This window comes from Strix aluco, chromosome 5 (genome assembly GCF_031877795.1).
Source record: "Strix aluco isolate bStrAlu1 chromosome 5, bStrAlu1.hap1, whole genome shotgun sequence".
NCBI classification, from domain to species: Eukaryota; Metazoa; Chordata; class Aves; order Strigiformes; family Strigidae; genus Strix; species Strix aluco.
The window spans coordinates 58,389,305-58,416,695 of record NC_133935.1 but is presented as its reverse complement, the minus strand read 5'-3'; the positions used below and the strand labels follow the sequence as shown (position 1 = coordinate 58,416,695).

General features: G+C 36.6%; 1 protein-coding gene across 1 annotated transcript in view; it reads left to right on the top strand.

Moving 5' to 3' along the window:
• Positions 1-27,391, top strand: part of DOCK4 (dedicator of cytokinesis 4) — a 255,555-nt gene that overhangs the window by 153,611 nt on the left and 74,553 nt on the right. Inside the window, exons 14-23 of the mRNA XM_074827524.1 lie at positions 8,014-8,138; positions 9,681-9,843; positions 11,386-11,492; positions 12,169-12,325; positions 18,117-18,214; positions 18,317-18,400; positions 18,492-18,592; positions 19,299-19,380; positions 20,400-20,570; positions 22,025-22,217. Coding sequence (XP_074683625.1) covers positions 8,014-8,138; positions 9,681-9,843; positions 11,386-11,492; positions 12,169-12,325; positions 18,117-18,214; positions 18,317-18,400; positions 18,492-18,592; positions 19,299-19,380; positions 20,400-20,570; positions 22,025-22,217 — 1,281 coding nt within the window. The remainder of the gene's footprint in view (positions 1-8,013; positions 8,139-9,680; positions 9,844-11,385; positions 11,493-12,168; positions 12,326-18,116; positions 18,215-18,316; positions 18,401-18,491; positions 18,593-19,298; positions 19,381-20,399; positions 20,571-22,024; positions 22,218-27,391) is intronic.

Below are 27,391 nucleotides of genomic sequence, written 5' to 3'. Positions count from 1 at the left end.
TATCCACAAGATTTACATCCTGGATAATACAGAATCACACAGAATCATTCAGGTTGGAAAAGACCCTTGGGATCGAGTCCAACCATCAGCCCTACTCTACAAGTTCTCCCCTACACCATATCCCCCAACATCTCATCTAAACGACCCTTAAACACATCCAGGGATGGTGACTCCACCACCTCCCTGGGCAGCCTATTCCACTGTCTGACCACTCTTTCTGTGAAAATTGTTTTCCTAATGTCCAGTCTAAACCTCCCCTGTTGGAGTTTAAAGCCATTCCCTCTCATTCTATTGCTAATTACCTGTGAGAAGGGACCAGCACCAACCTCTCTACAATGTCCTTTCAGGTAGTTGTAGAGAGTGATGAGGTCTCCCCTCAGCCTTCTCTTCCTCAAACTGAACAGTCCCAGCTCCTTCAATCGCTCCTCATAGGATTTGTTCTCCAGGCCCTTCACCAGCTTCGTTGCCCTCCTCTGCACTCGTTCCAGCACCTTGATATCTCTCTCGTATTGAGGTGCCCAAAACTGGACACAATACTCCAGGTGTGGCCTCACCAGTGCAGAGTACAGGGGGACTATCACCTCCCTACTTCTGCTGGTCACACTATTTCTAATACAAGCCAGGATGCTGTTGGCTTTCTTGGCCACCCGGGCACCAGCTCATGTTCAGCTGCTTGTCAATTAGAACCCCCAGATCCTTTTCTTCCAGACAGCTCTCCAGCCACACATCCCCAATACCATTGGGGACAAAATACCATTTTGTCTGTGCCACATCCAGAGATTTTCAGTCTCTACAACTCAAATTGTTTTAAGAGCTGTCGAAGTCATGTTTAGGGTATAAAACAAAGCAACTGATTAGCTTGTATTTTACAGAGACATAAATGAACAGGAACTTTATCTAAACAAAATAATGTTTTCTGCTTCTTTTCAAATCATGGTTCTAAAAGACCTATAATTCTGAGGAAAGCTTTCAAAAAAGCAGTTCCTAACAAAAGCTCCTAGTGAGTTCTGTGTAATTATTTTTAAATTAGCGGCTGCTGTCAGGACAGTTTAGATTTGCACACTGAAAGCTGTAACTATCAGTGATGCTATCTTGTTCAGATACGATCATGCTGTGGTTTGTTACAGTACTAAATCAAATTGAAACGTATTTCACTAGAAAGCTTTTCAAGGATTGCTGGCAAACTAAACTTTCTTTTTCTAACAAAGACAGCTACCCTTGATCTTTGATAGCTATGGTAGCTTGAAAACCTTGTTCCATATTAATATGCTACAAGAAATTCTACAGTTCTAAATGTACTTGGAATATGAGAAAAGTCTTGTTGTTACAGTATCTGTGTTGCAATTGTAATGTACAGCTTCCTCAGTGTATGTTTAAAAACAGTTTGTGATGAAGAATCATTACTTTGACGCTTAGGTTAGTACAAATGTTTCTAAAAAAATAAATGAACAAACAATACATGCATGCAAATGCTCTCCTGATGCTTGTCCTGATCTGACCTTCTCCTTACTAGTGATTGCCTGCCGTTCCTCTCACCTGAGGTTCTGTGGGAGCATTCAAGCTTCTGTGAGCTGGGGAGAGCTTGCACGTAGGTGCCATAGCTGGGCAGCAGACCAGTGCTTGTACGCAGGTCCTGAATAGCGATGATGCCACCTCCTACCTATGAGGGAAAGGGAGCCTGCGGAGCCATCCCATAATGAAACTGCACGGTGGAGATAATAGGACCCCTGAGCATGCATTGTCATCTCCAACCTGCAAATTACTCCTGTCTCTTCTGTCTTTACTGGTTATTTAAAATTAGTGGTTTTTTAGTTGGCAGGTTCAGGAAGGCTGACCTCCATTAGCTAAGTGTGTCCTCCAGCAGTCTGACTTGTGTTGTGGGTTTTTTTCGACTTTAATTGGCCTTTCCTCCTGCTCCTTGTAATTGCCTCTTTCATATAATTGATGCTGATCAGGTCTCTGTACTCCAGTCCTGTCCAGCCCTTGGACAGTTCATTGCTAGTTGAAGTCATGAAGCTTCTTCTGTTTCTTTTCAGGTCAGAAACCTTGATCTGTAATGTGCCTAGTTAGCACCTACATCCGGGGCAAGAAGGGTTTAGAGTTTTTCCTCTCTTAGCCTATAAATATTCAAGGTATTTTTCAAGATATATAAAGATTTCAAGATATCTTTGCCAGGTCAAACCCGAAATGTATTAGCAGGACCGTAAGAAGAGGCAGGTACTACCAATGCTGTGCTGTATACATTTTGATTTCGCAACCCAGACATTTCAATTCAGCAGCTTTACATACAATTAAATTCACGTACCAGAGTAAATATCCCTGCAGAATGTGCACTGAACACTTGCGCTGCACAGGAAAGTTAGGGCTGTGCAGTCATCCACATCGCTGCAGCTTTATGTTTTTTTTGTTAAATTCTACAGAACTTCAATTTCAATGTAGCTCTAGCCCTCACTTCATAGTAGAAGCTCTTGTACGAGTGCTTCAGTCTGTAGCTTTTAAAATTTAAAGATCCGGTTTTGATTAGCCAAAGAGGTGAAATGATAGGGTGCTAACTAAGTAGTGCCAAAGTGTTGGGGTTAACGGGCCACTTCTGTAGTTAGGACAGAATATACTGATGCCCTTTTTCAACACATTGCATTATTGTCTGAAGTAAGAAAACACAGCATCACTGGATACACTCTCTGATACTCACAGTTCTGCCATTTTTCCAAAACACAGCTCATTACTTCCTACTCTCACAGGGACCAACACCAACTTTTTTTTTCCTGCTTTGTTGTTTGTCAGCTCACATCCAATGTACAACAACCTTCTGCCTTACCTATGGTTGGCTGTAACACGTTAACTTCATTTTTTATTAGGATAGTGGCCAGAAAGTAGCTTTGCCAACATAAGCAGCTTTTTAAGAAGTGAAATGATTCAGACAACGCAGAAATGCAACACATGGCTTCTTCAATTTGCTTTTCTCTAGCTTCTGTTGACTCAGGTCTCATAACCCACATGTCTAGAAGCGTCCTTCACTTCTAAGGAGACTTATGTGGTTTAGCTTCACAAAATATGTTTTATGACCTTAGTGTGTGTGGTTCACCATTCTATAGTCTTTCCTTATCCAGAAAACTGTATGTCAGTCCCAGTTAAAGCTGACTTATAATGGGGTTTGACCCTATACTAGTTAGCAGTGTTAATAACTGGATGTTGATATCCACATGGTCATTGCACAGTCCGGAAGCCCTGGTGAATTCAGAAAGTTGAAAGAAAACTGTCACAACAGGAGTCAGGGGATGGAAATGCTCCATAACAACAGGGAAAAATGAGCTGCCCTTTCTTGTGAAATGAATGCTTTCAAGTGATCTAAATCTTTCATAACACACAACTTCATTATAGGTGGAGGTAGGCTTGTCACGTTAAAGTTGAGCATCATTTTCAATATTGTTTTCAGTTGCTTATTCCTGTACCAAACTTCATGCAGAAAATAACCATTGGATGTTTTAACTGAAATGCAAACACCTAGGAGAGATTTGAGTCGTGCAGATACTTTAGCTGAAGATACCATTCATACTCACCAAAGTCTACCTCAGAATTCAGATATTCAGCAGGACTTTGCCTTTCAGTGCTACTTATGGCTGTAATTGCCCCTCTTAGTGAAAAGAAGATGATTTAATCTGTCAGAATTAGCTGTCTGGTATAATGGTTAAGGCAAAAATCCCATAGAAAAATGGTACATGTTCTTGTAATCAAATATATAATTACAGTTGCCATAAATGAAAAAGATCAGTTAAAGGAATATAGATAAATTCAACAATTTGCTGATGTTTGAATACTTTATAGAGGAAGTTGGAATTCTTTTTACTGGAAGAGAAGCCACAAAAGAATGCCCTAACTTATTTTTTCAAGGACAATCTCAATTTTTGGAGAGAATTTCTGTTAAGGAAGACTGAAGCAATGGCATTTCTACACTGAGGAAGTAAAAGTGACTAAGCTATCTCCAGAGCAATATATTGAGAGTGAAATAATTTTTAAAATTTGGATCTAAATATATTTGTCTAAGTTTTTATTATAATTTTCTTTCCTTTTTCCTTTCCAGAGTGAAGTTTAGTTTCCAAATCCTCTTTCTTTTTTACCCTCAGCTGTTTTCTAATAAGGCTTTGTGCTTGATTTTTACAACCCCATTGACTTTCGGGTTTTATGAGCTTTTATTTTTAATATGTTCATACAAATATTATGCTGAAGATTTGTCAGGAGCATGTTTTTAAATTCTTAATGCCTGAACTATGCAAGTTCAATATAGTTGATTTTCTTACATTTTGATTTCAGGTAGTGATCTTTTTTAAACCCATAGTGAAATATGTGTGCATACAAATCCAGACAGAAGGCCAAATTTAAACTAAAACCTACATTTTTGTAAGGGTGATGAAATATCAGATATGCCACATACTTTGAGAAAAGGAGGCTCCTGTTCCATGTCTGATGCAGACTGTACCCTTGATACATAGCCCATAGTTTGCATTCTTTTTGATTAATTTTCCAGTCTATTTCAGTTATCTCCCTTCTGCTTTTCTATTCATTTCCATGTAAAACATTGTTATTCCTCATATAGCATGAGAGACTTAGTCTCCTCTTGGATTGAATTTGTGTTGCATGATAATGAAGAAAATCTGGCATTTTCTTCCAATAACATGACCCACGTGTCTTGATTTTCTCTGAGACATTGAAAAGGGAGTAGAGCTTCCTGAATGGATGTGGATCAGGACAAAATTCATCTGAACAATCCTCTCATGACATTGATTACAATCTCTGCCAAGGTTCTGTAAGAGGAGAACAGGACAATATTTGTGAAAGTACATCGTACTCCTGTGTCTCTTTTTCCATGTGATTTGATTTCTTCTGACAATTAAAAAGGTGAAACTCAATGGGTTTGGATTTTTTTAAAAACTTTAAAATGCAGACACTGTTTTTGAAAGCCTGCTTCTGTGAAGCTCTGATTACTTCTTTTAGAAATCCTTTCTTATTTTTGCATAGAATCATAGAATGGTGTGGATTGGAAGGGACTTTTAAAGATCATCTTGATCTTTAAAGATCATCATCCCTGCCCCACCATGGATAGGGACATCTTTCACTAGACTAGGTTGTTCAAAACCATGTCCAGCCTGACCTTGAACACTTCCAATCATAGGGCATCCACAACTTCTCTAGGCAACCTGTTCCACTGTCATGTTCATTTGCATTTAAATCCTGTACAGTTTACTCTGTTTAAAAAGGAAAAATACAGTTTTCACTGAGTTTCATCTGGGCTAGGGCATGAAATTTGTGGTGGAAATGGTTATTTGGTTATGTTTCACTGAAGACCCCATGGAAAATTGAATTAATTCCCTGCTGATAAATGAAAATAATAACTGAATGTAGCACAAATACATGTAGAATTCAAGTTAATCTTTAAAGAGAAATTGCTGCAACTACAAGTAGTTTGCTAAAATCAGTTATATAACAAAGCTTCTCTGATTACTCTGTGTTGTCATTTTTTCTGAATGTAACCAACTGCCAGCACTAACTAGAACCAATCCTAGTATAAGCATATGCTAAGCAAGGATCCAACATACTGCATGCTCTTTGGTAACCATACAGTACTACATTCTAAAACTTTTATAATAAAATATTACTGCAATGTGGAAGTAATCAGAATGTAGTAGTTTTAAGGGTAATTTTGTGACTTGAATAAACGTAAGAACAGCGTTACTGATTCAGGCCAGGGGCCCATCTAGCCGAGTTCTGGAAACAGACACCTAAAGAAGAGTAAGAACCGAGCATGCATATACGCATGTATGGCCATTACCCCCTGATCTTCTCTCAGCCTCCAGCTATTTTCAACTCAAGGGATTTCCTGAGCTGCTTGTGATGGTCTGTTTCATATCCTTTAGTGGATCCTCCTTCCACAACTTCTCCATTCTTCCCTTGAACCCTTACACATTTCTCACATTCACAACATCCTTTGAAAAGGTTTTGATTTGTGTTTAGTTTTTGGTTTGGGGTTGCTTTTGTGGGGTTTTTTTTACAAGTCTTGCTGTCTGTTAACCTGAGTAACCACCACCTTTTGCTTATTTTGAACCGAGTTCCCACCAGGAGCCAGAGATTGATTCAGTGATTGCACACACTTATTAGTAATTCAGCTCCTTCATCCTTGACTTTACACAAAACTCTTAAGTGAACACCATCTGGTCCTGGTACTTGTTTCTGTTTGTTCTGTCTGACTGTATTCTATCATCTGTCCATAGTTTTCAGAAGATAATTGATAATAAGGTAATACAATAGCAGATTCCCCCCCCCTCTTTTTATGTGCATAGTTCTTGAGGGCTTGATAATATAGCAGTTTCCTTTTGCCTTTTAAAAAAAAAAAAAAAAAAAAAAATTGGCAGTGGTTTAGATTGTGCTTTGGAGGTATCGTTTAATTATTTTGCATACAGTAATGGAATAATGTTATAAAAATATTAGAAGGCTGTAGCAGGTTCATGGTTTCCGGTACTTAAAAGTCACTGGAGAGTTGCATGCAGTAAAATAAATGCAAGAAATGTGAAACGTGAAAATATCCTGGAAAGTTCAAGCAGGTCAAATTCTGCTTGCACATTAAAATGAAGCTAGAAATTGAGGATGCACTAATTATTTATCAGTTACATATCTGTTAATTAACTTTATCCACAGTACAAGTATCCATCTCATGTCTGACTTCTCAGTGGTACACCTATAAATACACAAAACTGTCATACTGGATTTCCCCAGTGCTCTGTGAAAATCTACTTTATTAAAAGAGGATATTCCCATTTTGCTAAACTTGCATTTCACTAGATGAAAGCATATATTCTCAATTCCTTTTTCTACCAAATCTAGAAATTAGAATTTTAGAAGATGCTCCTAATTATGATGCATTTGTCCTTCGTTTTTCTGTTTCACAAGAAAAGTCCAGTTGCTTCCAAGTAGATCTGTTAATGTTTGTCCAAAGCTAGATTTGTTTACACTTTTTAGAAATAGATTTACCATCTTCAAACAGAAAATTGGGTCTTCCCTACTACGCCACTCCAGTCACCACCAGTACTGCTTCACCCCCATCCTGTCCCCCCACAACTGCCAACCAATCTTTCTTCCTTTCATCAACTATAAACTTTGCGGTTTGTGTTAACTGAAACTAAAATAAAATTACCATTGATCGCATCCAGAAGATCTGGTTATGGTCTGACAGAATACTTAGCATGTTACTGTATGAACGTGCAAAGAATTTAAATTTAAATATGCCAGCAGTATTTAATAACTTGTAAATACTGTGTCACACTTAGGTAGTGCCTGTGTTGGATTTGTAGTTTGAATATGTTGATGAAAATTTTAATTTCTCAGAAGCATTTCCAACATGCAGAATGTAAGCTAAGCTAACTTTTTGCTAGTAAACTTTGGAACACCCTGTTAATGTAAAATGTATTGAGATCTTTTAGATCAGAAAGACAGATTTGAATGCTAGCAATCTGGGAAGCCTACTCTTCTAATGGAAAGAACACCAACCTCTTGTTTTTTGCTGCTTCGAAGTAATACACTATTTTGAGATTAAGTGTAAAAAAGTTCTAATCAGTTCTTCAAGGAGACATTAAACAGATAAAAGTAATAATTACAAATTGAAAGAAAATACATTAATATTGCCTTACATTAAAAGAGAAATTAAATGAGGTGAAGCTAGACACCAGCTTTGTTACAGCTAGAGGTTGCCATTGTGAAGACCAAAAAGAGCTAAAGGAGTAAAAGCCCCTAGAATTGGTTTAGTATGTCAGATCATCTCCTGGGCTTTGATGAAGCTTTGTTGGTTTTCTTGGTTTATGAAACAATTGTTATTATTTAAAATCTGAAAATACTGATAAATATGTGGGTGTGATACTATTCCTGCTTTGAAAAAGAAGATGAAAATCTACTAAGGTACTAAAAGCAAAAAGCAAGTTGAGCTGACTTTGATACACTTTATGTTTGATTTGGGGTTTTTTATAGGTGAAATGAGGAATGATTTATATATTACTGTAGAAAGAGGAGAATTTGAGAAAGGAGGGAAAAGTGTGGCCAGAAATGTGGAAGTGACAATGCACGTCGTGGACAGCAGTGGTCAAATTTTAAAGGTATCTTTGTTGTATGTTTTTCTTTGCTGTAGTTAATTTTGACACACTTTTTCAGATGTAAATCATCTTTTGTGGCATTGCTTGAAGAGTACAAAATTGCTTTGGAAAGGTCATGTTTATCTTTTGCTATCCTTAGATATTAAAAATATTTCCACTTTGCCTAAAACCTTTATAAAATGCATGTTTGTTTTATTTCTGTGATCAGTTATGTGATTCAGAAAAACACCAATAATAGCCAACCAAATAACTAAAGATTCCATTAAGATGTGGAAAATGTTGAAGCAAGATCAAGTTTTGGAGAATTTTTTATTTCATAATAATTCTTCTTAGTAGGTATGCATTTTCTCATGTTACACAGAACGTGTTTTGATCATTTTCAATTTTTTGTCTGATTTTAATAAATCACAGATCCTTGATGCAGAAATCACCATGTGTCAATAAAAGAATAATGTTCCTTCTTTTCTTCAGATTAGATTGCATGCTGCTGCTGATAGCCCAATAACAGGCACTGGTTTATATTTTAATTATTAATAGATTACTGTTTCTCAGATTTTTTTCTGTACCAAAAGATTTCTCTTCACCTTCAACCTTTTCCATACATATTTAGCATAATTTTTTTTCCTTTTATTTGAGAGTACTTTTTTCACATGTTCCTCATGATTTTGAGGGCTGTGTGGTGACAAAATGAAGAAAAGCTGACACAAATTGTCTGGTGCAAATTGTATGCATGTGTATGAATATGTGAAGTGAGATTGTGTGTATAAATGCATGGCATGCAATGTATTTTATATATAACTTACATATTTTATATAAATTATATATTTTATATATATTTATATACATAACTATATATACTTAAGTGTGTGTTTATCTTTTTATATATATATACACACTAAAAAAAGGGATATTGAGATGCAAAGGTGATCCCTTATAATTGCTAAGGAGAAGAGCTACAGCTTACCTTTCCCACAGAGAATTAATAGGTATCCCCAAGTCAGGACTTGGACAAATCCATTTGCCTACATTGCTGTGGAGAGACAGTCATAGGTGTTGCAAAGTCAACCAACAATTTGCTTCTTCCGAATCAGGGAATCCAGATTTCTTTTTTTTTTTCATGCTGGGATGTACCACTGATAACAGCAGAGTTACAGGCTTATTTCAGAGGACTAAATACCTTGAGCCTGGTCTGTTCTTGTTCCAGTTATTCTTGTCTGTTGCTTGGGCATAACACTGGATAGACCATGCTGCGTCATGGGACTCCGCATCACGTTCGTTGCTTAAGCCTTTCTGATCACCCAGTTCCCCCTGTATAATACTTTGATTCTCATCGCTGTGGATGATTCTTGCCATTTTTTCTAATTAGCAAGTATTAACAAAGTGCTAATTTTGTGGGTTTTAAGATACTGAGCATCGTACCACATGTGGCATTCATGATATGAATGTAAATATTAAATACTCTTCCTTGGGAGAGCAGTCCTTGATGACATCTTACCAGCGAACTAATCTATCTTTAAATCTTTAATCATATTTTTTCTTCATTAGGATTTTATCTCATTCGGCTCTGGAGAGCCACCAGCCAGCGAGTACCATTCTTTTGTGCTTTATCATAACAATGGTCCCAGATGGGCTGAGCTTCTGAAACTTCCTATTCCTGTGGATAAGTTCAGAGGAGCACACATCCGCTGTGAATTCCGGCACTGTTCCAGTAAGTGCTGTTCATGACTTCTGCTAGTACTCTCCATTACAGCTGCGTCAGCACATGAGTTTCCATAATACCTCAGGAAAGAGACAGCTGCATGAACTTTCTCTGTAACGCTTTCATGACACAGCTTCTCAGGCTTGCAGCTCTACTTGGTGGAACTCAGTGCTTTCGTAAAGCCGGAATACAAGGAGAAACCAGCCTAGTTTTATAACGTAGAAATAGACAACATTGCAGCTACAAATATAAACAGAATTTCAGGTAAACTCAAAATGCAAATTTAGAATTTACCTGGTGAATTATCCAAAATTATACCTGTTCCTTAGTACATGTTTAGCAATCCAACCAGTGGGAAACATATGTAGATATATCATGGTCAATTAACATCAGTTTTGTATTGCCTTTTTTTTTTTTACTTATAAAATAAAATTCCAAAATTCTCTAAACATTCTGAACAATTTTAGAGATGATTTTGAGGTAAAAATTAAGGTCCCAGTTCACATTCTGCATACCAAGGTATTAGAGACGGGTTTCATAGCTGTCAAGCTTGTAGAAGAAGGTGGATAAAATTGTCCATCTTTTTTGATGATGTAGATATAGCAAAATTTGATTAATTATGTGTGGAAAATGGCACACACAATAAGTGATAGTATACTTAGATTTTGGATACATAAACTTCAGAATGTAAGGAACAGGTAATATGGGAAGAAATTTGCATTAATTTCTTTTTAATATTTCTTTTATGAGGTATGAAATAATAAAGGAAAAACATCAGTGGTGTGTTTCAAACAGGTGATAAATTTTTGCACAATCTTTCCCATGCAGTAGAAGTTGGATGTTTTTGTAATGATTGCCTACCCACCCCAACTGTGCTAAACCAGGCTCAAAAGCCATACATACACACATTTGAGGAAAAATTGCTTGATTTTCAAAAGTGTTCATCTTCTGCACTCAGTGGCTTCAGTAAAACCTATGCCATCTCAGTGTTTTGTACTCTGCTTTACACTTAGGTGATAGGTGAGTTTTAGAATTTGAGCTTAGACATCCAAGTTTGAAAATGTTATCTGCTGTCTAACATTCGTGTAAGGAACAGTGACATCTTCAGTCATATCTATAGAGGCAGGTGCCTTGTTTGAAAATAGTGCGGTGTAGCCTGAGGCTGACCTAAAATGGAGACCAGTAGGTAGAAGCTACTATAGGGGATAACTGTCACCAAAAAAATCCTTTTCTCTTCATGTTGGACTGGCTAGGTCACATTTGGGTTTCCTGGCATTCTGTATATTGCTAAGACTGTATATTTGGTGGCTTCCATTATTTGTCATTTATAAATACCAGATCATTCCGTTATACTGCTCTCTGATTTACAGTAAGATAAAAGGAACCATTACAGGAGATAATGTGCAAATCTGAAAAGAAATCTAAAATAATCTGTCTTGACTAGCTGCAAATACCTTCCAGTATACTTTCTTATGTTGTATTATATCCATTTATTTTGTCTAAAGTGTATAATATTAACTTTAAGTGCTGCTATTTACATATGCGTTTCAGCAAAAGAAAAGGGTGAGAAGAAGTTGTTTGGCTTTTCTTTCGTGCCCCTGATGCAGGAAAATGGGAGGACTCTACCAGATGGCACCCATGAACTCATTGTACACAAGGTAATTTGAATTAGTAATCATTAGCTGTAATGATTTCTCTGGAACATACTTTAAATGCCTAGAAGCATTAGGTTGAGAAAGTCTGTATTCATTACCAAATGAGTGATAATCTTGTCACTGTTAAAATATCCATTGCTGATTGTTTAATATTAAGCTTCCTGTTACAAACTGCAATTGAATCTGGGTATGTGTTTCAGTGCACTGGTTTTACCAAGTCTTACTATTATATTACATTGTATTTATAATGGATTTCACAAAGGTAAGTTCAATTAAAACACACAAAGTGAACCCCATAATACCCTCTTATGAAGCTGGAAAATCAGGCAAGCTTATTTATGCAGATCTACTCAATGTTACCATTTTTAGAGGTATTTCAGATTTGTGGAATTTTGTTTCCACGTTTAACAGTTGTCTCTTTGTTCAGAGGATTTGATATGCTCCCAGATAAATTTTAGATTTTAACACCAAAATTTGTAGCTATTCATTTGACACAACCTGTGCAAATTTGTTAGACTTCAATATCAGATATGAAGCTATGATCCAAAACCAAAGTTGCAGCAGGTATAGTGAAAATTCTTTGGTTTCTGGCAGAGAAATTATAATAATTCATATAATTTAGGGATTTGGTCCTTTGTTTTTATGCAGTACAGTTATTTTAACAGGTTTGTTTTTACAGTGTGAAGAGAACACAAACCTTCAGGATTCTGGTCGCTACCTCAAACTCCCCTTTTCAAAGGGAATTTTCCTAGGAAACAACAGCCAAGCAGTAAAAACCACTAAAGAGTCCTTCTGGATTACGTCCTTTCTCTGCTCCACTAAACTCACACAAAATGGTAGGATATGTTGATTATTTAAAACATGATGAATTCCGACGAGTGGGATAGCTAGCCTTTTCCATGCCAAGCAAGCACGGATGTACTCAAAAATAGCTTATGTTCTATCCATTTTGCAAACTGGTTTTCTTCATAATTTTTTATATCCAGATGGAAACCAATGCAGCATGATAAACCACTGATTTTAAGTAGTTCAAGAATGCTTCTTAGATTAACATGATACTGGAATCAAATGCAGCACTCTTGGAATCAACTATCAAAACCCAGATGCTTTACAAAACCTCTTACTCTGTTGTAGAGTTTTTATGAAATGCTTGTTGTAGGCTTTAGGCTGTGGCAGTTTGGTTTTAATTAGACACATACTGCTTTTTTGTTGTATCACTTCTCTTCCTTTAAGCCAACAAACATTTACTACTACTTAAAACAATGTTATACACTTGATATAAGGAGCAGCAGGTAGAAATACATGTGTTTGCACTCTTTACCATTGCTCTGTATAAAATTCTTAGGATTGTTTATTTGTCATATTAACTACAGTTTATAACTGAAAGAGTTTTCCACAAATTTCTAAATATTGTGCATTTGCTTGATAATGTGTTTCTGACCATTCTTTGATATATCCACAGTTTTATATTATTTTTTCTAAGCTGTTTATCAGAGTTTTAAAATCTTGCTTAGCTCTTCTGTGTGAATGACTGTGTCTTTATCCTTCTTATACATACGATGATAAAAATGCTAATTGCTTGCAAATTGATTGTAGGTGTTTAATAACAACTAGAGCAGCTTTTTAAGTTGAAATAATTGTCCTGATTTTCACCATTTAGTAGCAAGTATCCGAAATAGAATTATGTGCAAATAGTAGTAAGTGGTCTGTTTCGCTGTGCACATCCATTCTGTATTCTCATAGCAATTAGCTTCAAAGTAATAAAAGTTAGCCAATAAAAGATTTTCCCAAAGGTTGCTAATAGGCAATCAGAGACTAAATTTGCTTCAGTTAAAGGCCTTGATTTAGGAAATCACATGAATCTACTGGTACTTACACATGCATGAAAAGTGCTGCCTGGAATGTAAGTGTCTCACTGATAAATAGTTGCGCTATTGTCTGGGGTTATAATACTAATTTATATTCACAGTACAGGAGTTATTTTGTACTTAATGTAAATAGATGTGTTGACATAGGGCATAAAATTTCCTTTTTTTTTTTTTTTTAACCATATTCTGAGTAAGAGGGTGTAGAATATCTGAATAATATTGATCCCCTTTTCAGCTCTGAAAGAGTTAACAATTATTTCAGCAGTACTTCAGAGGGTGGAAATATTTTCAATAGACAGGCTCATATTTTCTCCAAGGATCTTCTTTGGGAAGTTCATCTTGGTGAGTTTCCAAATCCCCATTCTTTTAAACAAAAATTTGCCAAAACCTATTGCATGCTCAGAAAATGAACATAGAGCAAAGCATGTGGATATTTGGTCATGTGAGCATTACTTCAGTTATCCCTGAGAGAATGTAGCGTAATTGTTAAAAAATACAGGATTAAAAGGATCTGTGTATTTACTTTTTTAGTAAACATTTGTATCGGTATTTTTGAAAATTGCTGATTATTTTTTAATCTATTTTTAAGTTTGGAGATTTTTCTGAAGTTCTCAGAGATCTGCCTGTGTCTACAATGTCCAGCCTGGAAATGGATTGAAAATTATGCTGTTGGTCTGGCCATGGGGTGGGGGAGGACCCCAAACCCAGACTTGTAAAGGATGTGACTCAATTAGGTCACAGCTTTACTAGCTTGCTGGGAAGTTTTACTCAGCTGTCATTCTCTCATTGATTATTCCCACATGCCATCAGCTCTCATGCATATTAAAATTATGGGGACTGGGTGAAGGAGGCTGACTCCCAGTTGTTGGGATCCATAACTTCCTTACCCTGGGTACTTTGGAGGGGTCTTTAGGATTATTTCCAAACAATTTTCAGAGACCTTCTAGCTAGAAGAGTCTGTGCGTTCATCAACATATCTCATAAGAACACATCCTTATCTAATGTGTCTGCCAATTAGCTTTTCCTTAGCTTGACTTTTGATCCTGGATACTTAATCAGTTAATGTTAACAAAGAAGTATACCCGCTTTTGTATATTACATTCTTAGCTGGGTCGTTGCATTTCATTATCCTAAAAAACCCAAAAGAGCAAGAGAGAACATAGTATTTTTCTACTGAGTAGTTATCAATACAGTCTTACTTATTATTTGACATATAGGAGGGATCTCTGCCTGCCAGAGACTCAGGATCCATCCAGCAAGGTAGAATATTTTAGCAAGTTGGCATCCATTCATTTCTCAGCCCTGATTGGCACAACCCCAGTAAACAGCTGTTCATCAGCGGAGCAACGTGCCATACAGCCTGTCTGTTGCAAGGCAGAGGTGTAATCCCTTGATCTGCATTTAAAAAAAGCCAAACCAGTGATTAATAAAACCAAAGTCACAGGGGGCAGCTTTCCAGAGTGACCCCAGTTTGGAGGGAGTGTTGGAAACCACAGTAAGAGCCTGTTGGAAGAGAAATGCAGACTGCCAGGTCTAGAATGTTTCTTTTGAAGTGCAGTAGTGCTACACCAGGCCAGTTTCTGATGTCTCAGGATTTATAGGAGAGGGATGGAAAGATCATCCCAAACCACTTCCTTACACACATGATTCTAAACCTTTTATTAAACCTAGCACTTTGGATTTAAATTATGGACTTTGAGAAGGAAAATGTTTTGTTTGGTAAGAATGGTTGGTCAGGTGTAGCCTATTTTAAATGTACAAATCTGATCATGATTAACAGAAGGCACTGGAAGTGTTTTTCTTCTTCAGCAAAATTTATGAGCAGCATTGACTTTTCTCCTTTTCCAAAACTATGTTTTCCTAGTGGGCCTTTTTTTGGGGACATTTTTATATTCTCATTTCTCTTAATACATGACACATTGCTATCCCTTTCTCTTGTGATTCACATGTCAGATTTTCTATGTGTGTCATTTATGCTTGGGCTATTTGCTAATGTTATCTCAGCAATGTCTTTCCTTCTTAGCATTTCCCTTGAAATAAGTGCTTTGAAGTGAGTGTCTTACATTTGCTTTCTCCTTTAATTAATCCCCCACAAATCCCTAATATTGACCGTCAGCTATCTTCCACCAAGTTCCTTCAGGAAACCTGTAAAGAAGTGTTTTTCCTGCTATGAACAGACAGCTTCAGCTAGTCTCACTATGCCACAACTCAGGCTGAGGCTTAAATGGAATAAAGTGTAGAAGTCCATTTAATTATCTGAAAGAAAAATGCAGTTCACTGGATTTGTAATGCTTGTTTCTTGAAAATTCCTGACAGAAGGAATAATAAGACCTATCATTTGTCCTTTGTCTTTGGGATGTGTCTCTGAATGCATGTGTGGGACCCTTCAGCACTCTTAGTGCAACTCAAGGATCTCTTTTAATCCAAAACATTCCATACTATCAGAGTGTGAAGCAAAACAAAAAAAAAAGTATAAATGCATAAAACCAATTCGTGCCCACCAAAATCAATTAAGGCAGCAAAGTACTAGTGGCATAGCATGTAGGGTGTTTGCCATTAACACTCTGACAAGATTTAAATATAGGTGGAGATTTATTTAATGTCATTAAACACAGAAATATTCCTTAATTTCTTCTTGTGGGAGAGAGGTGCTTTCCTGGAGTAAACTGGGAAAGAAATGACACAAAGATGGGTGGGGCTCAAATGTTATTTGAGTGTGAAAACAGTCTGTGATAGAAAGCACCCAAATCATTGCTGAACCAAGAGGAGAACTTGCTATTAGCTTCTTAGTTTGATAAGTACTGAGAACATTTCAGAGAACTGGATCCTTCTAAGACAATGCTGGACAGTGACCAACTAGACAGTAGTTCAGCTTAAACTGATGGAAGGGTTGGATGTTGGTTAAGGTTTTCTGCATCAAACAGCCAGGCTTTGAGAAATTCTGAAAGCTGGTTAGTGAAACGTGAAAGTAGTAAACTTGAATGTAAAGGAGCTTTGGGAGTTATTTAGTTCAAAGGTTCAAAATTGTGTGGAACTTTTACTGAGTACAACTTGAAAGGAGTGCTGCAGACGTGAGCAAGTGAGTCACGAGCAGAAAATGTAAGGAGTAAGCAGAGCATCTGCAGCAGAAGGGAGAAAAATAACAGCAACATGTCAAGAGTTCAACAAGGGTCAGGATCAAATGAAAACTGCTGAAAAGCAAGTTTGCAAAACTCTATTTTAGGATATTGAATGGCATGGGACATGAAATTCCCAATCTCATAGCAAGGTGGTTTTTTAAGTACATCTCTGAAGCTGAAAGCAATAACACATCACTGAAGAGTAATAAATATAGTACTTACATTTAAGACAGGTGGAAGAGCAGATATGTTAACTGCGCCATCACCCTCCGATGAATTTTGTGCAAATATTTGAAAGAAATCATGAATGAAAAAATGGACATGTAGCTAAATGGAATGTGCTGTAAGATGAGTTTATCAAAGGCATATCATGCCAGAATAAACTTAATCATCTTTCTTTTCAAAAGTTTTTTTTATTATTATTCTTCAGAGGAAGCGTAGCAGATCTAAACCATCTGGACTTCAATAACACACCACATGGGAAATTAGAAAAGATACAGATTAGAGTAAGAATTTTAAAACTGGTAAATAAAGACTAAAAGGGACCTAGCAGGTCGCACTGTAGTGGAAGGAATTTCCTTCCTGAGTGGAAGGAAAATACTACTAGATCTGAAGAATTAGGCATGGGATTGATTTCCTTTTTTAAAGGGATGGAAGGAGGTGGGGATGGGATTTACTTCACTAAAAGCTGAGACACTGGTGAGCCTGTTAATGAAATTTGCTGCTAATATGTAGTTCAAAGGGCTCATCAGTTCAGAGGGACAAAAATCAAAATACGATACAGGCAAAGCAAGGTAACTTTGATTTAAATAATTAATAAGAAAGAGTAGAAATTAGATCAAATCTAATGGTACGAAAGGCAGGATCATACCCTAATGAAGATTCTTGGGGATTCTGCTGTAGCCAGGGAGTTGAACAGTGTTAAACAGGAGAAAGACCTATTTGTGTCACCAATATGATGTATCTAAAAAACCCGCCAAATTCTAGAACATATATGTCAGGTGTTTACATCAGACATATGAGCTTGCTAACGATATCGAAAACAGTGATGTAATCTCATCCGTAATGTAGTTACCATTTTGGTCAAGAAAGCAGAAGGAGAATGAATTAAAACTGGAGGAAGTATGGACACTCAGGTATGTTTTAGCTCAGAAGAGTTTATTTTCCAGAAGAGATTGTGTTGCTTATTAATAAATCAGCACCTTAGAGTTATTGTGTTTGTTCTCTAAAAAGACATAGAAAGATGAGTATTTTAAATATATTCAAACTAGTAATTAGGAGACTATTTTTAGCTGTCAGAGGACAACTCTGGAAGGCATCCTTCAATGGGACAAGAGACAGCAAAATAGCTACTTTTCTTAAGATGCTGGTTGACAAATATCTGAACAAGATTGCATGATACAGTTGTCACAGGAGACTGATTTTAGTGACCCAGTACCATATTCTTATGTTTCTATTGGTGGAGCAGTTACGGGATGGAATGAAAATTTATTGTTGGGCAGATCATATTATAGCAAATCTTGAGATGTTTTCTTTTGGTTTAATGATGCCAGGTTTTGCTGAGTGAACTGTAATAGTAGAATTTAAAGTCTGAAATGCTGATTTGCTTCCAACTTTAATCTTGCATTTTGTTTTTGCAGGAGATATGCTTGACCTTCTGAAATGGAGAACCCACCCAGACAAAATTGCAGGGTGCCTCTCAAAATTGAAAGAAATTGATGGTTCAGAAATAGTGAAGGTATATATCTTTCTATCCTTTTAGATAATATGAAGGAAATAATATATTTGCGTCTCACAAAAATACCTATTTAATAACAAGTTGTCTCTTATTCTCTCCCAGTTTCTTCAAGATACACTGGACACTTTATTTGGGATTTTAGACGAAAACTCTCAAAAATATGGGTCAAAAGTATTTGATTGTTTGGTAAGTTTCATTTTGTGATAATGCTTAACACTGTTCAAGAACTAAGTAAAAAAAGAAAAGCTTTTGTTTTTTCTTTTTCCCTCACGTTTAGGTTCATATAATAAATTTGCTGCAGGACAGCAAGTTTCACCACTTTAAGCCAGTAATGGACACTTACATTGAAAGTCATTTTGCAGGAGCACTTGCATACAGGTGAAGTCTGTACTTTTTCTATCTGATTTGTATACTGACATTTATTGGTCAATGAAGCAGAGTCAATCAGAGGTTAAAATAAACAGTATCATTAAAAATAAAATACAATGCCTGTATGAATGCTCAGATTTAGGCCATTAAAAAAGAGTAAAATAAGTTACCAGAAAGGTTACTTGCTAATGCTTTAACATTGTCTTCCTTTTTAAATCTTTTTCTTCAGTGGATTTCTTTATTTGAATTACTTTGAAAAACAGGAGCCTTAACATCATCCAGCTGCAGCTGTGTTCACTGTCTGTGTAGAGCAGCGCACTAATGTCACTTATTCTACTGTACTCTCTGTATTTGTTTACTGCCTAGACTTTCATTAAAACCGGTACTGTTTAATGAGACTGCAAACCAATGCATGGGGTAGTCCATGCTGGCAGGGACTCTTCTGGCTTAACTGAGCTTGTATATCCCTGTCAAAATCATTCTGCTGCATATGTAATGCTGGTATTATTTCCTGTTCATCAGCGACCTACTAGGTGGCTTTCAGGAGCCTGAAAAATTAAGTGTAATATTGGGCCTGTAGTGATTAGTGAAATCTAGTCATATATTTTTTATTTTGGTAGTGTTTCTCATATGACAGCTATTGGTTTGCATTTTATGTGCAAAGTTAACCCTCTCCCACTTCTGTGTTATAATACTTTCTGATGTGCTATTCTAGAGATCTTATAAAAGTATTAAAGTGGCATATTGATCGAGTCACTGAAGTGGAGCTGCACGAGCACATACAGGAAGTACTAAAGGTAATAAAAGTTGTTGAAGGTGATTATATATTTGAATGATATATTCGTACAGTACCAATAGGTTTAACTTAGGAAATGAAGCCGAGTATGTATAAGTGATGGAATGGTGGTACTAATTCTAGGGAGCTGCAGACTTTTCAGTGCAGTTTATTCATCATTCTCTTCTGTCACTAAGTTGCTCAATACAGCTTACTACCTCGAGACTCTGGAGCTTTATGTTCCTTACTGAATGAGGATATAAATGAGTAGGAGGTAGATCTAAGAAGTCAAATATAGATTGCATTGGTGGTATTAACATCTGTCACATAACTGAATCTAAATGGCAGGCAGGCATGGTGACTTAATGGTTCAATCCTGACATCAGGGAATTCTACTGACAGTGGTGGTTTTGGTTGCTCTTGTTGTCCTGTTTTGTACCATCAACAGAGCACAGCATGGAGTCAGGCTGAGTTGTACAACACAATAATCACATTTGGGACAGGTGCTACACTCTGGAAATAACATATTAACATGGTACCCTTCTGTGCTTTTCTGTGCTGCTGTTAACTTAGGTGTCTCGATAATAAGAAAGGGCTGTATTTTTAGTTTGCAACTTAATTTAAGCTTTTACATTTTTTTTGATGTATTATCTGGTTGACAGTTGACAGGAAAACAACTTTTAACAGGCAGAGAAACTCCAAGAAGAGTTAAAAAGTTTATGCAATATGTGTTTCTGTAGCCAAAGACATACATGGGATGGGGGAACAGGGGCAGTGTTGAGATTTTTCAGTTTTCCATTTGTTAAAAAAACAAATGTTCCTTGGTTTGTAGAGATTATGAAAGTCAAGGGAAGAGCAGTTTGTAGTACGTGCTTTTGAAATGTTGTTAGTGTTTCAATAGAAAGATTCGCCAAAATTAAATAACATGGTGTCCTGTTTCAGACCCTTATCATTATTTGAGTGATAGAATCATTGTGCGTGTTCTATTTAACGATGAGCTGGTTCATTTTTATGAGTTATCTCTGATTTTGACTTTCGTAGGCGCAGGAATATATCTTTAAATATATAGTTCAGTCTCGAAGGTTATTCTCTATTGCCACTGGTGGACAAAATGAGGAGGAATTTCGCTGCTGTATTCAAGAGCTTCTTATGTCAGTACGCTTCTTCCTTTCCCAAGAGAGCAAAGGAGCTAGTGCTTTATCCCAACTACAAGTAAGTTTTCAAGCATGCCTTGCTTACTGCCGTCTTCCACATCCAATACAGAAAATGTGTGCATGTCCTTACCTATATTCCCAGGAAAGAAAATATGTTTTTGCTAGAGCAAAATGGCATTTTCAGGTCATCCTCATCTCTTTTGTCCTATAGTGTGAAATTTTCATACCAGCAGCTTCTACATAGGCTTGGCATAGATAATGTGAAATCTAATATTTAATTTTGAATTATAATTATATTATAATTATTATATTACTGGATACAAAGTAATTTCTCTGTTTTGTGCATTTTACAGCTTAGTTTAACCACATTGGAACTGAAGAATTTGAGCCATACAAAAGACTATCAGAGTTTTCTTGCTTTACAGAAAACTTTTAAGTCTTGATTAAATGTATGTTTTAATACTCAGCTGTTTTCTTTATTTCAGTTGAGACTACAGAAATTGATTAGTGCTAAAGCAGAGGCAAAACACAGGAGACAGTTCTCTACATTAAGTGCCATAGATTTACCAACTTGTACAGCTCATAGTTATATCATCCTCTTTTCCTGTTTCTGTAACCAAAGGTGTTTAAGACCTGTTAAGAATTACTAGTTTCTGAAACTGTAGAAAATTTTACTTCCAAGAAAATGGCAAATCAGAGAGAACAGAGCAGAGAGGTGGTTCTTCCATCTCATATCATGTAAGCAGATGGAGTGAAAAGGTAATAGCAAAATGATATAAACAACCACATTTGGAATTCTTTAGTATCTTTAACCTTGTATGTCATCTGTTCTGACACCAGTGTGAAGAAGATCTGAGGTATGAGCAGCTTTTCTCAATCAGCAGGATTTGGAGAGGAAACAGGGAATGTCATTTCTAGCTTCCTTTCTCTGGCATTGCCCTCCTTTCTTTTACAGTGTTTGCTTCCATATTCATTATACCCACCAATGAATTTCTAACCTGATTTTAGGATTGTTGAAGTGAACCAAGAATGCCAATGCTGTCTCACTCCAAAATAAAAATATTCATTATTTGAAAAATGTTATATAAGGAGGACATTATATTACTTACCCTAAAACAAAGCAAACCAAAACAACTCCACTCAAATCTTTTTGTTTTGCTATCAGCTAGCTTCTGTTACCCTTTTAAAAATTTCCTCTCACACATAGATCATGAAGAATTTGTAAAGTATATTTTTCTTCTAAGTTGAACTTTTTACTTTCTCTTTGTACTGGGTGAAATGAACAGTCCTTAGATAATGTGCAAAGGAAAATAGTCACAAGTGTAAGCCCATTAAGGAATGTGAGGATATTTCTTCTGAAAATATAACCATTTTTAAAGCTACCAACTACCCTTGAAATGTAAAACCGGGCATTATTCCACAGTTACATAAATTTCTGCAGTTATTTAAATTCTATAAATGTCAAAGCTATACTGCAATATCTGACTGTCCATTTTTGCCTTTTTTCTCTAGGCTGTGTTTCTCAGCTCATTTCCATCGGTGTACTCTGAACTTTTGAAGCTCTTTGATGTAAGAGAAGTGGCAAATTTGGTTCATGATACTCTGGGCAGCTTGCCAACAGTCATGCATGGTGATGAGTCTCTTCAAGCTGTTAAACTGCAGAGTATTGGGAAGACTGTAGAGAGTCACCTGTACACTAACCCAGGTAAGGTTACTCTGGGCTGCCTGCAGATAAGGAACTCAACTTGTGTGCTTGGTGCACAGGCCAGCAGGTGCTGAAGGGAACAGTGTTGCTCTGAGTAGTGCTTCCAGAAGAAGCATTCTTGAAGCACTGCTCTGTACAAGCTGCTCATTTACAAGAATACAGTTAGTTAAAATTAGTGGTTTGTTTTTTAGAGACAAAGACTCTTAAAATATAGTTTTGTTTTGATCTACTGCTGGCAGTATGTCTGTGAAGGAAGTTTGTCTTATACTTTTTAAGTAATTATAAAGGAAAAAGCTTTACTAAGTTAGGTTTTTTCCTCTTTTTCTCCTCTGGGGGCAGTTCAGCAAACAGATTATCACTTATCCATTAAGTCTTATTTCTGTAACTCTTGCTAGTTCAGCACTTTCGAACCTCCATTTCTTAATGTAGCATAAAAAGGCTACATAAATGTGAGTGATACTTGGTGCATAAAGTATATAAGAGCATAGTTATTTACTGTGTGGAAGACAAAACTGCTGTATTGTGTTGAGTCTGACATTTGTTTTTTCTGTTCTAAGTGAAACCCATAGAAGTGACCGAGTATTAAATTTGAGATGAACTAATTTTGAAATAAATGAGTTAAAATAGAAGAGATTTGAAGAATTCTTGTAAGTGTTAATTTATTCACCAAAAGCTCTCTTGAGAGCTGTTTGGGTATTGGCTGATGAAGTTCAGTAGAAACAGTAACTTTTACCATCTCTAAGACATGCAAGATAAACACATTGCAATGATGAAGGCTCTGCAAAAACTACCAGGATATGCATAAATATTTTGGGATGCTGCAAAATACAGGAAGAGATCTTAGAACATTTTTTTTAAATGCTTTCAGTGATTGTACTTTAAAAGGATGAGCTCAAAGAAATGGATAAGAAGTATTGGATCCTGTCTGCTTTGCTTCATTCTGGTTGCAAAAACAGCTTACCCTTTCCCTTGTGAGCCTCCACAGTGCTCCCTTCCAGAACAGTTAGCTCTCCCTACAGCTGATTGATCAGACCTTTGATACTCTGGGTAGATGATGATATGTTCATAGAGCAATCTTAAGGATGCTCTAACTTAATGATTTTCATTTTCCAAACTGCTTGGGGACCAGGTAGCATCATTTCCATTTTCCTCCCACTATCTTGGTTAGGACAGCCTAACCAGAAGATCCAGACGAATGAATGTAATTAAAGAGAGTTATTTAATGCCATGTAAGGGACTCTTGGGGAATTTCTTGGTACTGTAAATCTACTTTCAGCCATATGACAATTTTTTTTGTTTGCTTTTGTAAAAGTGTTAGTTTTTTTTATTCAAATCCAGTTTCAGTATTAGAAGTCATATGAGTTGGTTTGGCTATAAAAGCAATGAAAATTACATGTTAAATTTTACAGGGAGTTAAGTTATACACAGATAGAATAATAAATTTCTTAGACCACAGGAATACTGATGTGAAAGACATCGGGCAGTAATATAAGCTCCCAGTGACCATGATAGGAAGCTCAGGCAAACACTTGTACAGTATAATTTCAGTCATCATGAAGTTGAAAGGTCTTGTGGAGATCAGCATCTTGGTCTCTTTGCCCTTAATGTTTTATCTCTTTAAAACAGAAAAATATAAGTAGACTTTCCCTGAGTCAATCCCTAGAAGGAGGTCCTTTTAAAATCCTCTTGGGAAAATTAGTATTGCACTAGACTATGTTAATGTGCAGAGTAAACTGTACATCCTGTGAAAATTACTGATTTCTGTCTACCAGATGAAGATGATGAATGCTGGAAGCTGTGGTGCTAGCTAACACATTGAAACTAGATGGAACACAGGAAATAACTATTCAAACATCTAAAAATGAGGAGGACACTTCTTAGATAACATTTTCTGTTATCTGGAGCTTGCTTGGAAACAAATGAGAGTAGTTTAGCATGGGAGTTTTACACATTTTGTGCTGCAAGGGCCTGAGCAACTAACACATTAGCTCCCACCACTGCAGAAATCAACTGACACTAAAGCTGTGCTTTCGCTAAAATTGGGAGATATTTTTTGTATTTTGTTGAAAACAGAATCATCAGACATACAAGGGTTGATTGAAGTTGCCCAGGCACAGATGTTTAGTACAATTTCAAATGTATTTGATGCATTTGGTCTCTGCCTGCCTCTCTAGAGAATGCAGGTAATATATTATATTTGCGGATCACATGTGGATAGGATGTCTGAAATGGTTCTGAATTGAGGCTTTGGTATAGATTGCTTAGAACCTTTTTCTATTTCAGTGATTTTAAACTTCAGCTCTTCTTATAGGTAACAACTACAGAGATGTTAAAAGCTGTCAACAGCAGTTATCTTCCTAGCTCCTGTGAAAAGTTAGTGGGTGTTAAGGCCTTACTTTACTTCTATTTTTCCATATTTACTTCTGCATCTTTGTAGAAAACTACACTGGGTGTCTAAAAAGAAACAGATGACAGTTTTCCTGCTGATAAAGGCTAGCAGTATTTTTGTTCCTCTTGGCCTTTCTTCCAGTCTTCTGGTATTTTGGGTGTAACTCTTTGGACACATCCCTGTTGATATTTCTAGAGTGACCAGATTGATTGATGACCTACATATGCCTGTACCCAGAAAATTTTCTACCTTTGTCATTTCTGATACATGAGTAGTCTAGCACTTGTTTGTTGTCTTTTTTGCATTAAATATTATTATAGCTTGCTTTGGGAAAGAGTTAAATCTGTTTTGCTGGGAAGAGTTAAGGCAAATAACAGAGAAACACATCTTGAACCATGTCGTTCTTGACATGGTTAAACAGGAATTACCAGAACACAGTATTTTTTTTTTCTCTAAGGTCACTACTGTGAGCTTGCAAATTCAATAGCTATGAAAATGTGAGGTGTGTAAGTAGAACATCTAGGTTTCTTCCTCTAAAGAGGATGAGTTTTCTTGGAATCACCACTGATCAAACATGTCATTTACCAGAAAAGAGTTTACATTAGTAAAGTCCTAAAAGAAGAAAATCCCATATTGATAAACCATGTATTTTAGCCCAGTTGTAATCTGTGGTGCAGCTCTTTACCACATGGAGAATGTTCTTACAAGGCAAGAAATTTTGTGTTTTCCAAAAATACGAGGATTTGGACCTCTGTGGAAGAGTAGCTGGGTAGGACTTTTAGTGAGACAAACTGTTCAAAACGAATAGAATTAAATTTAGTTAAAAAGACATTAAACTTTACATATTAACACAAATTTGAAAAAAAACCAAGTCAACTTTTTCAAAACATAAAGGTTTTACACATTGATCCATAGTACTGCTTTCAAGTATTCCAGGATCTTTTTTAGATTATTTAGTATTTCTTAATTAGTCTTCCACAGCAATATACTATTCTTTGGAGTTGTTTGTGTATGTGTGCTTCTATACACACCTGTGAGAAGATGTATGTATTTGCATACGTTGGCATACAAAAATTCAACCTTTATTAATACCTCTGTAGTGGAGTGCAGAAAAAATTTTGTAAAAGATTTGCAAATGATGCTTTACATATGTGGCTCTTTCTCAGGCCAAGAGAGGACTGTCTCAGCCATACCCATGTTTTCCTTCTGCACTACAGGCAATTTTTTTCTTTCAACTGAAAACTGTTCCTCATGAAAGTTTCAAAACTGTCTGTTCTGAAAACAGTGACATGTCCATGCAGTCACAGGCATATATGTTTGGTTTTGGAATTGCAGTGATAAGGTTGTTGGCTTAAGCATTTTCTTCTCCTACCACTCTCAAGTCCAGTGGTTCTTCCAGACAAGGAGGCGTAAACTGAGTATGTCCAAGTAAAACTATCAAAAACAAGAGCAGCTTCCTTGCTTCTCACAGTTCAAGGAGAATGCTGATTTTGTTTAAAATGTTTAATTACACTAATTCTTTTTCCAAGCAGGCTGAAGTTTTTACCATCTGTTCAGATACAGTCACTGAAATGAATATCATCTTTCTGAAATTAATCTTTAAATTAAACTAGAATAAAGAAAATTTTCTATGTCTGTGCAGGTGCTTTACCACTAACTGAAAAGCAAGGGGGAAAGTTGTGCTGTGGGTTAAATATTAAACATTAATGCAGCTTGCATAGGAAAGTCACAATAATTGCCCAGAGTAGTCTCTTTCTAATTATGCCAGGCGTGTACTTGAAAAGCTGTATGTCATGATTTTTTTCCCTCTCTTTCTGTATAATATTTGTAAAGGGCAAGTATTAGCATTTTAAACAGTCAGCTAATTTGGCTTCCTGCACAGAAGAAAAATTAGGACAGTGACTGATGGATAAGAGTTCTGATTATTGTACCATTCCTTGTGCTCATTAATTTTTCTATCTACAGTGGCTGGCATTGCAGCTGACAATTTTTAAGAAAAAGAATAACCTAAGACAAATGTTGTACATTACATTCTCCAGACTTTTTCACATAGTACTTGGTTTGACTCGGAGGTGAATATGCCAGCTCTCCTCTTCTGTAATACCACTACATAGCTCCACCTAAACAAGTCCAGACAGAGGGAGGTATTTAGATTATAGGCTTACAAGGAATGTATCTAAAGCTGTGGTAGTTAATTCAGTAACTGGCACTGTTTCCTCCAATCTATAGTTGCAAGTCATTGTAAGATGCTTTTTGCTAATCTGTTTGGTCTTGGTAAAACAAAGTTCCTGATAATTTTACGGAGCTTTTGCAAAAACAGGATACTTGAAACAATTGAATGAGGATGCTCAGTTTTGCCTGAGATGCTTCAGGCCATATTGTATGTAAGAGTTGGCTTTTTACAAGGCAGGTGTTGCTACACATAGATTCTCTGGTCTTCAAAATGGAGTTCATAGTGCTGCGCTTACATGTAAGCAGTGCACAGAGTAGTGGGCACCTCAGAAAAGGTACCAAATCCTGTGTGTGCTCATCAGGAAGCTGCCTAGAATTAACCAAGAAGAAACACCTTGGCACAGGGATGCTCCTGTTTTCTCCTCACCTTCTGGTCTGAGGGATTTGAGTTGTAGCTGCAAGAGAAAACCTGCTCTCCTCAGAGGACCAGTGGACCAAAGGATAAGGCTCACACCTGTAATGTGTGAAAGAGCTACTGTAACTACTCTGAGACAGTTGTGGAGTTGAGCAGTGATTTGAGATACTGCCTGAGAATGGAAGACCAGGTTCAGTG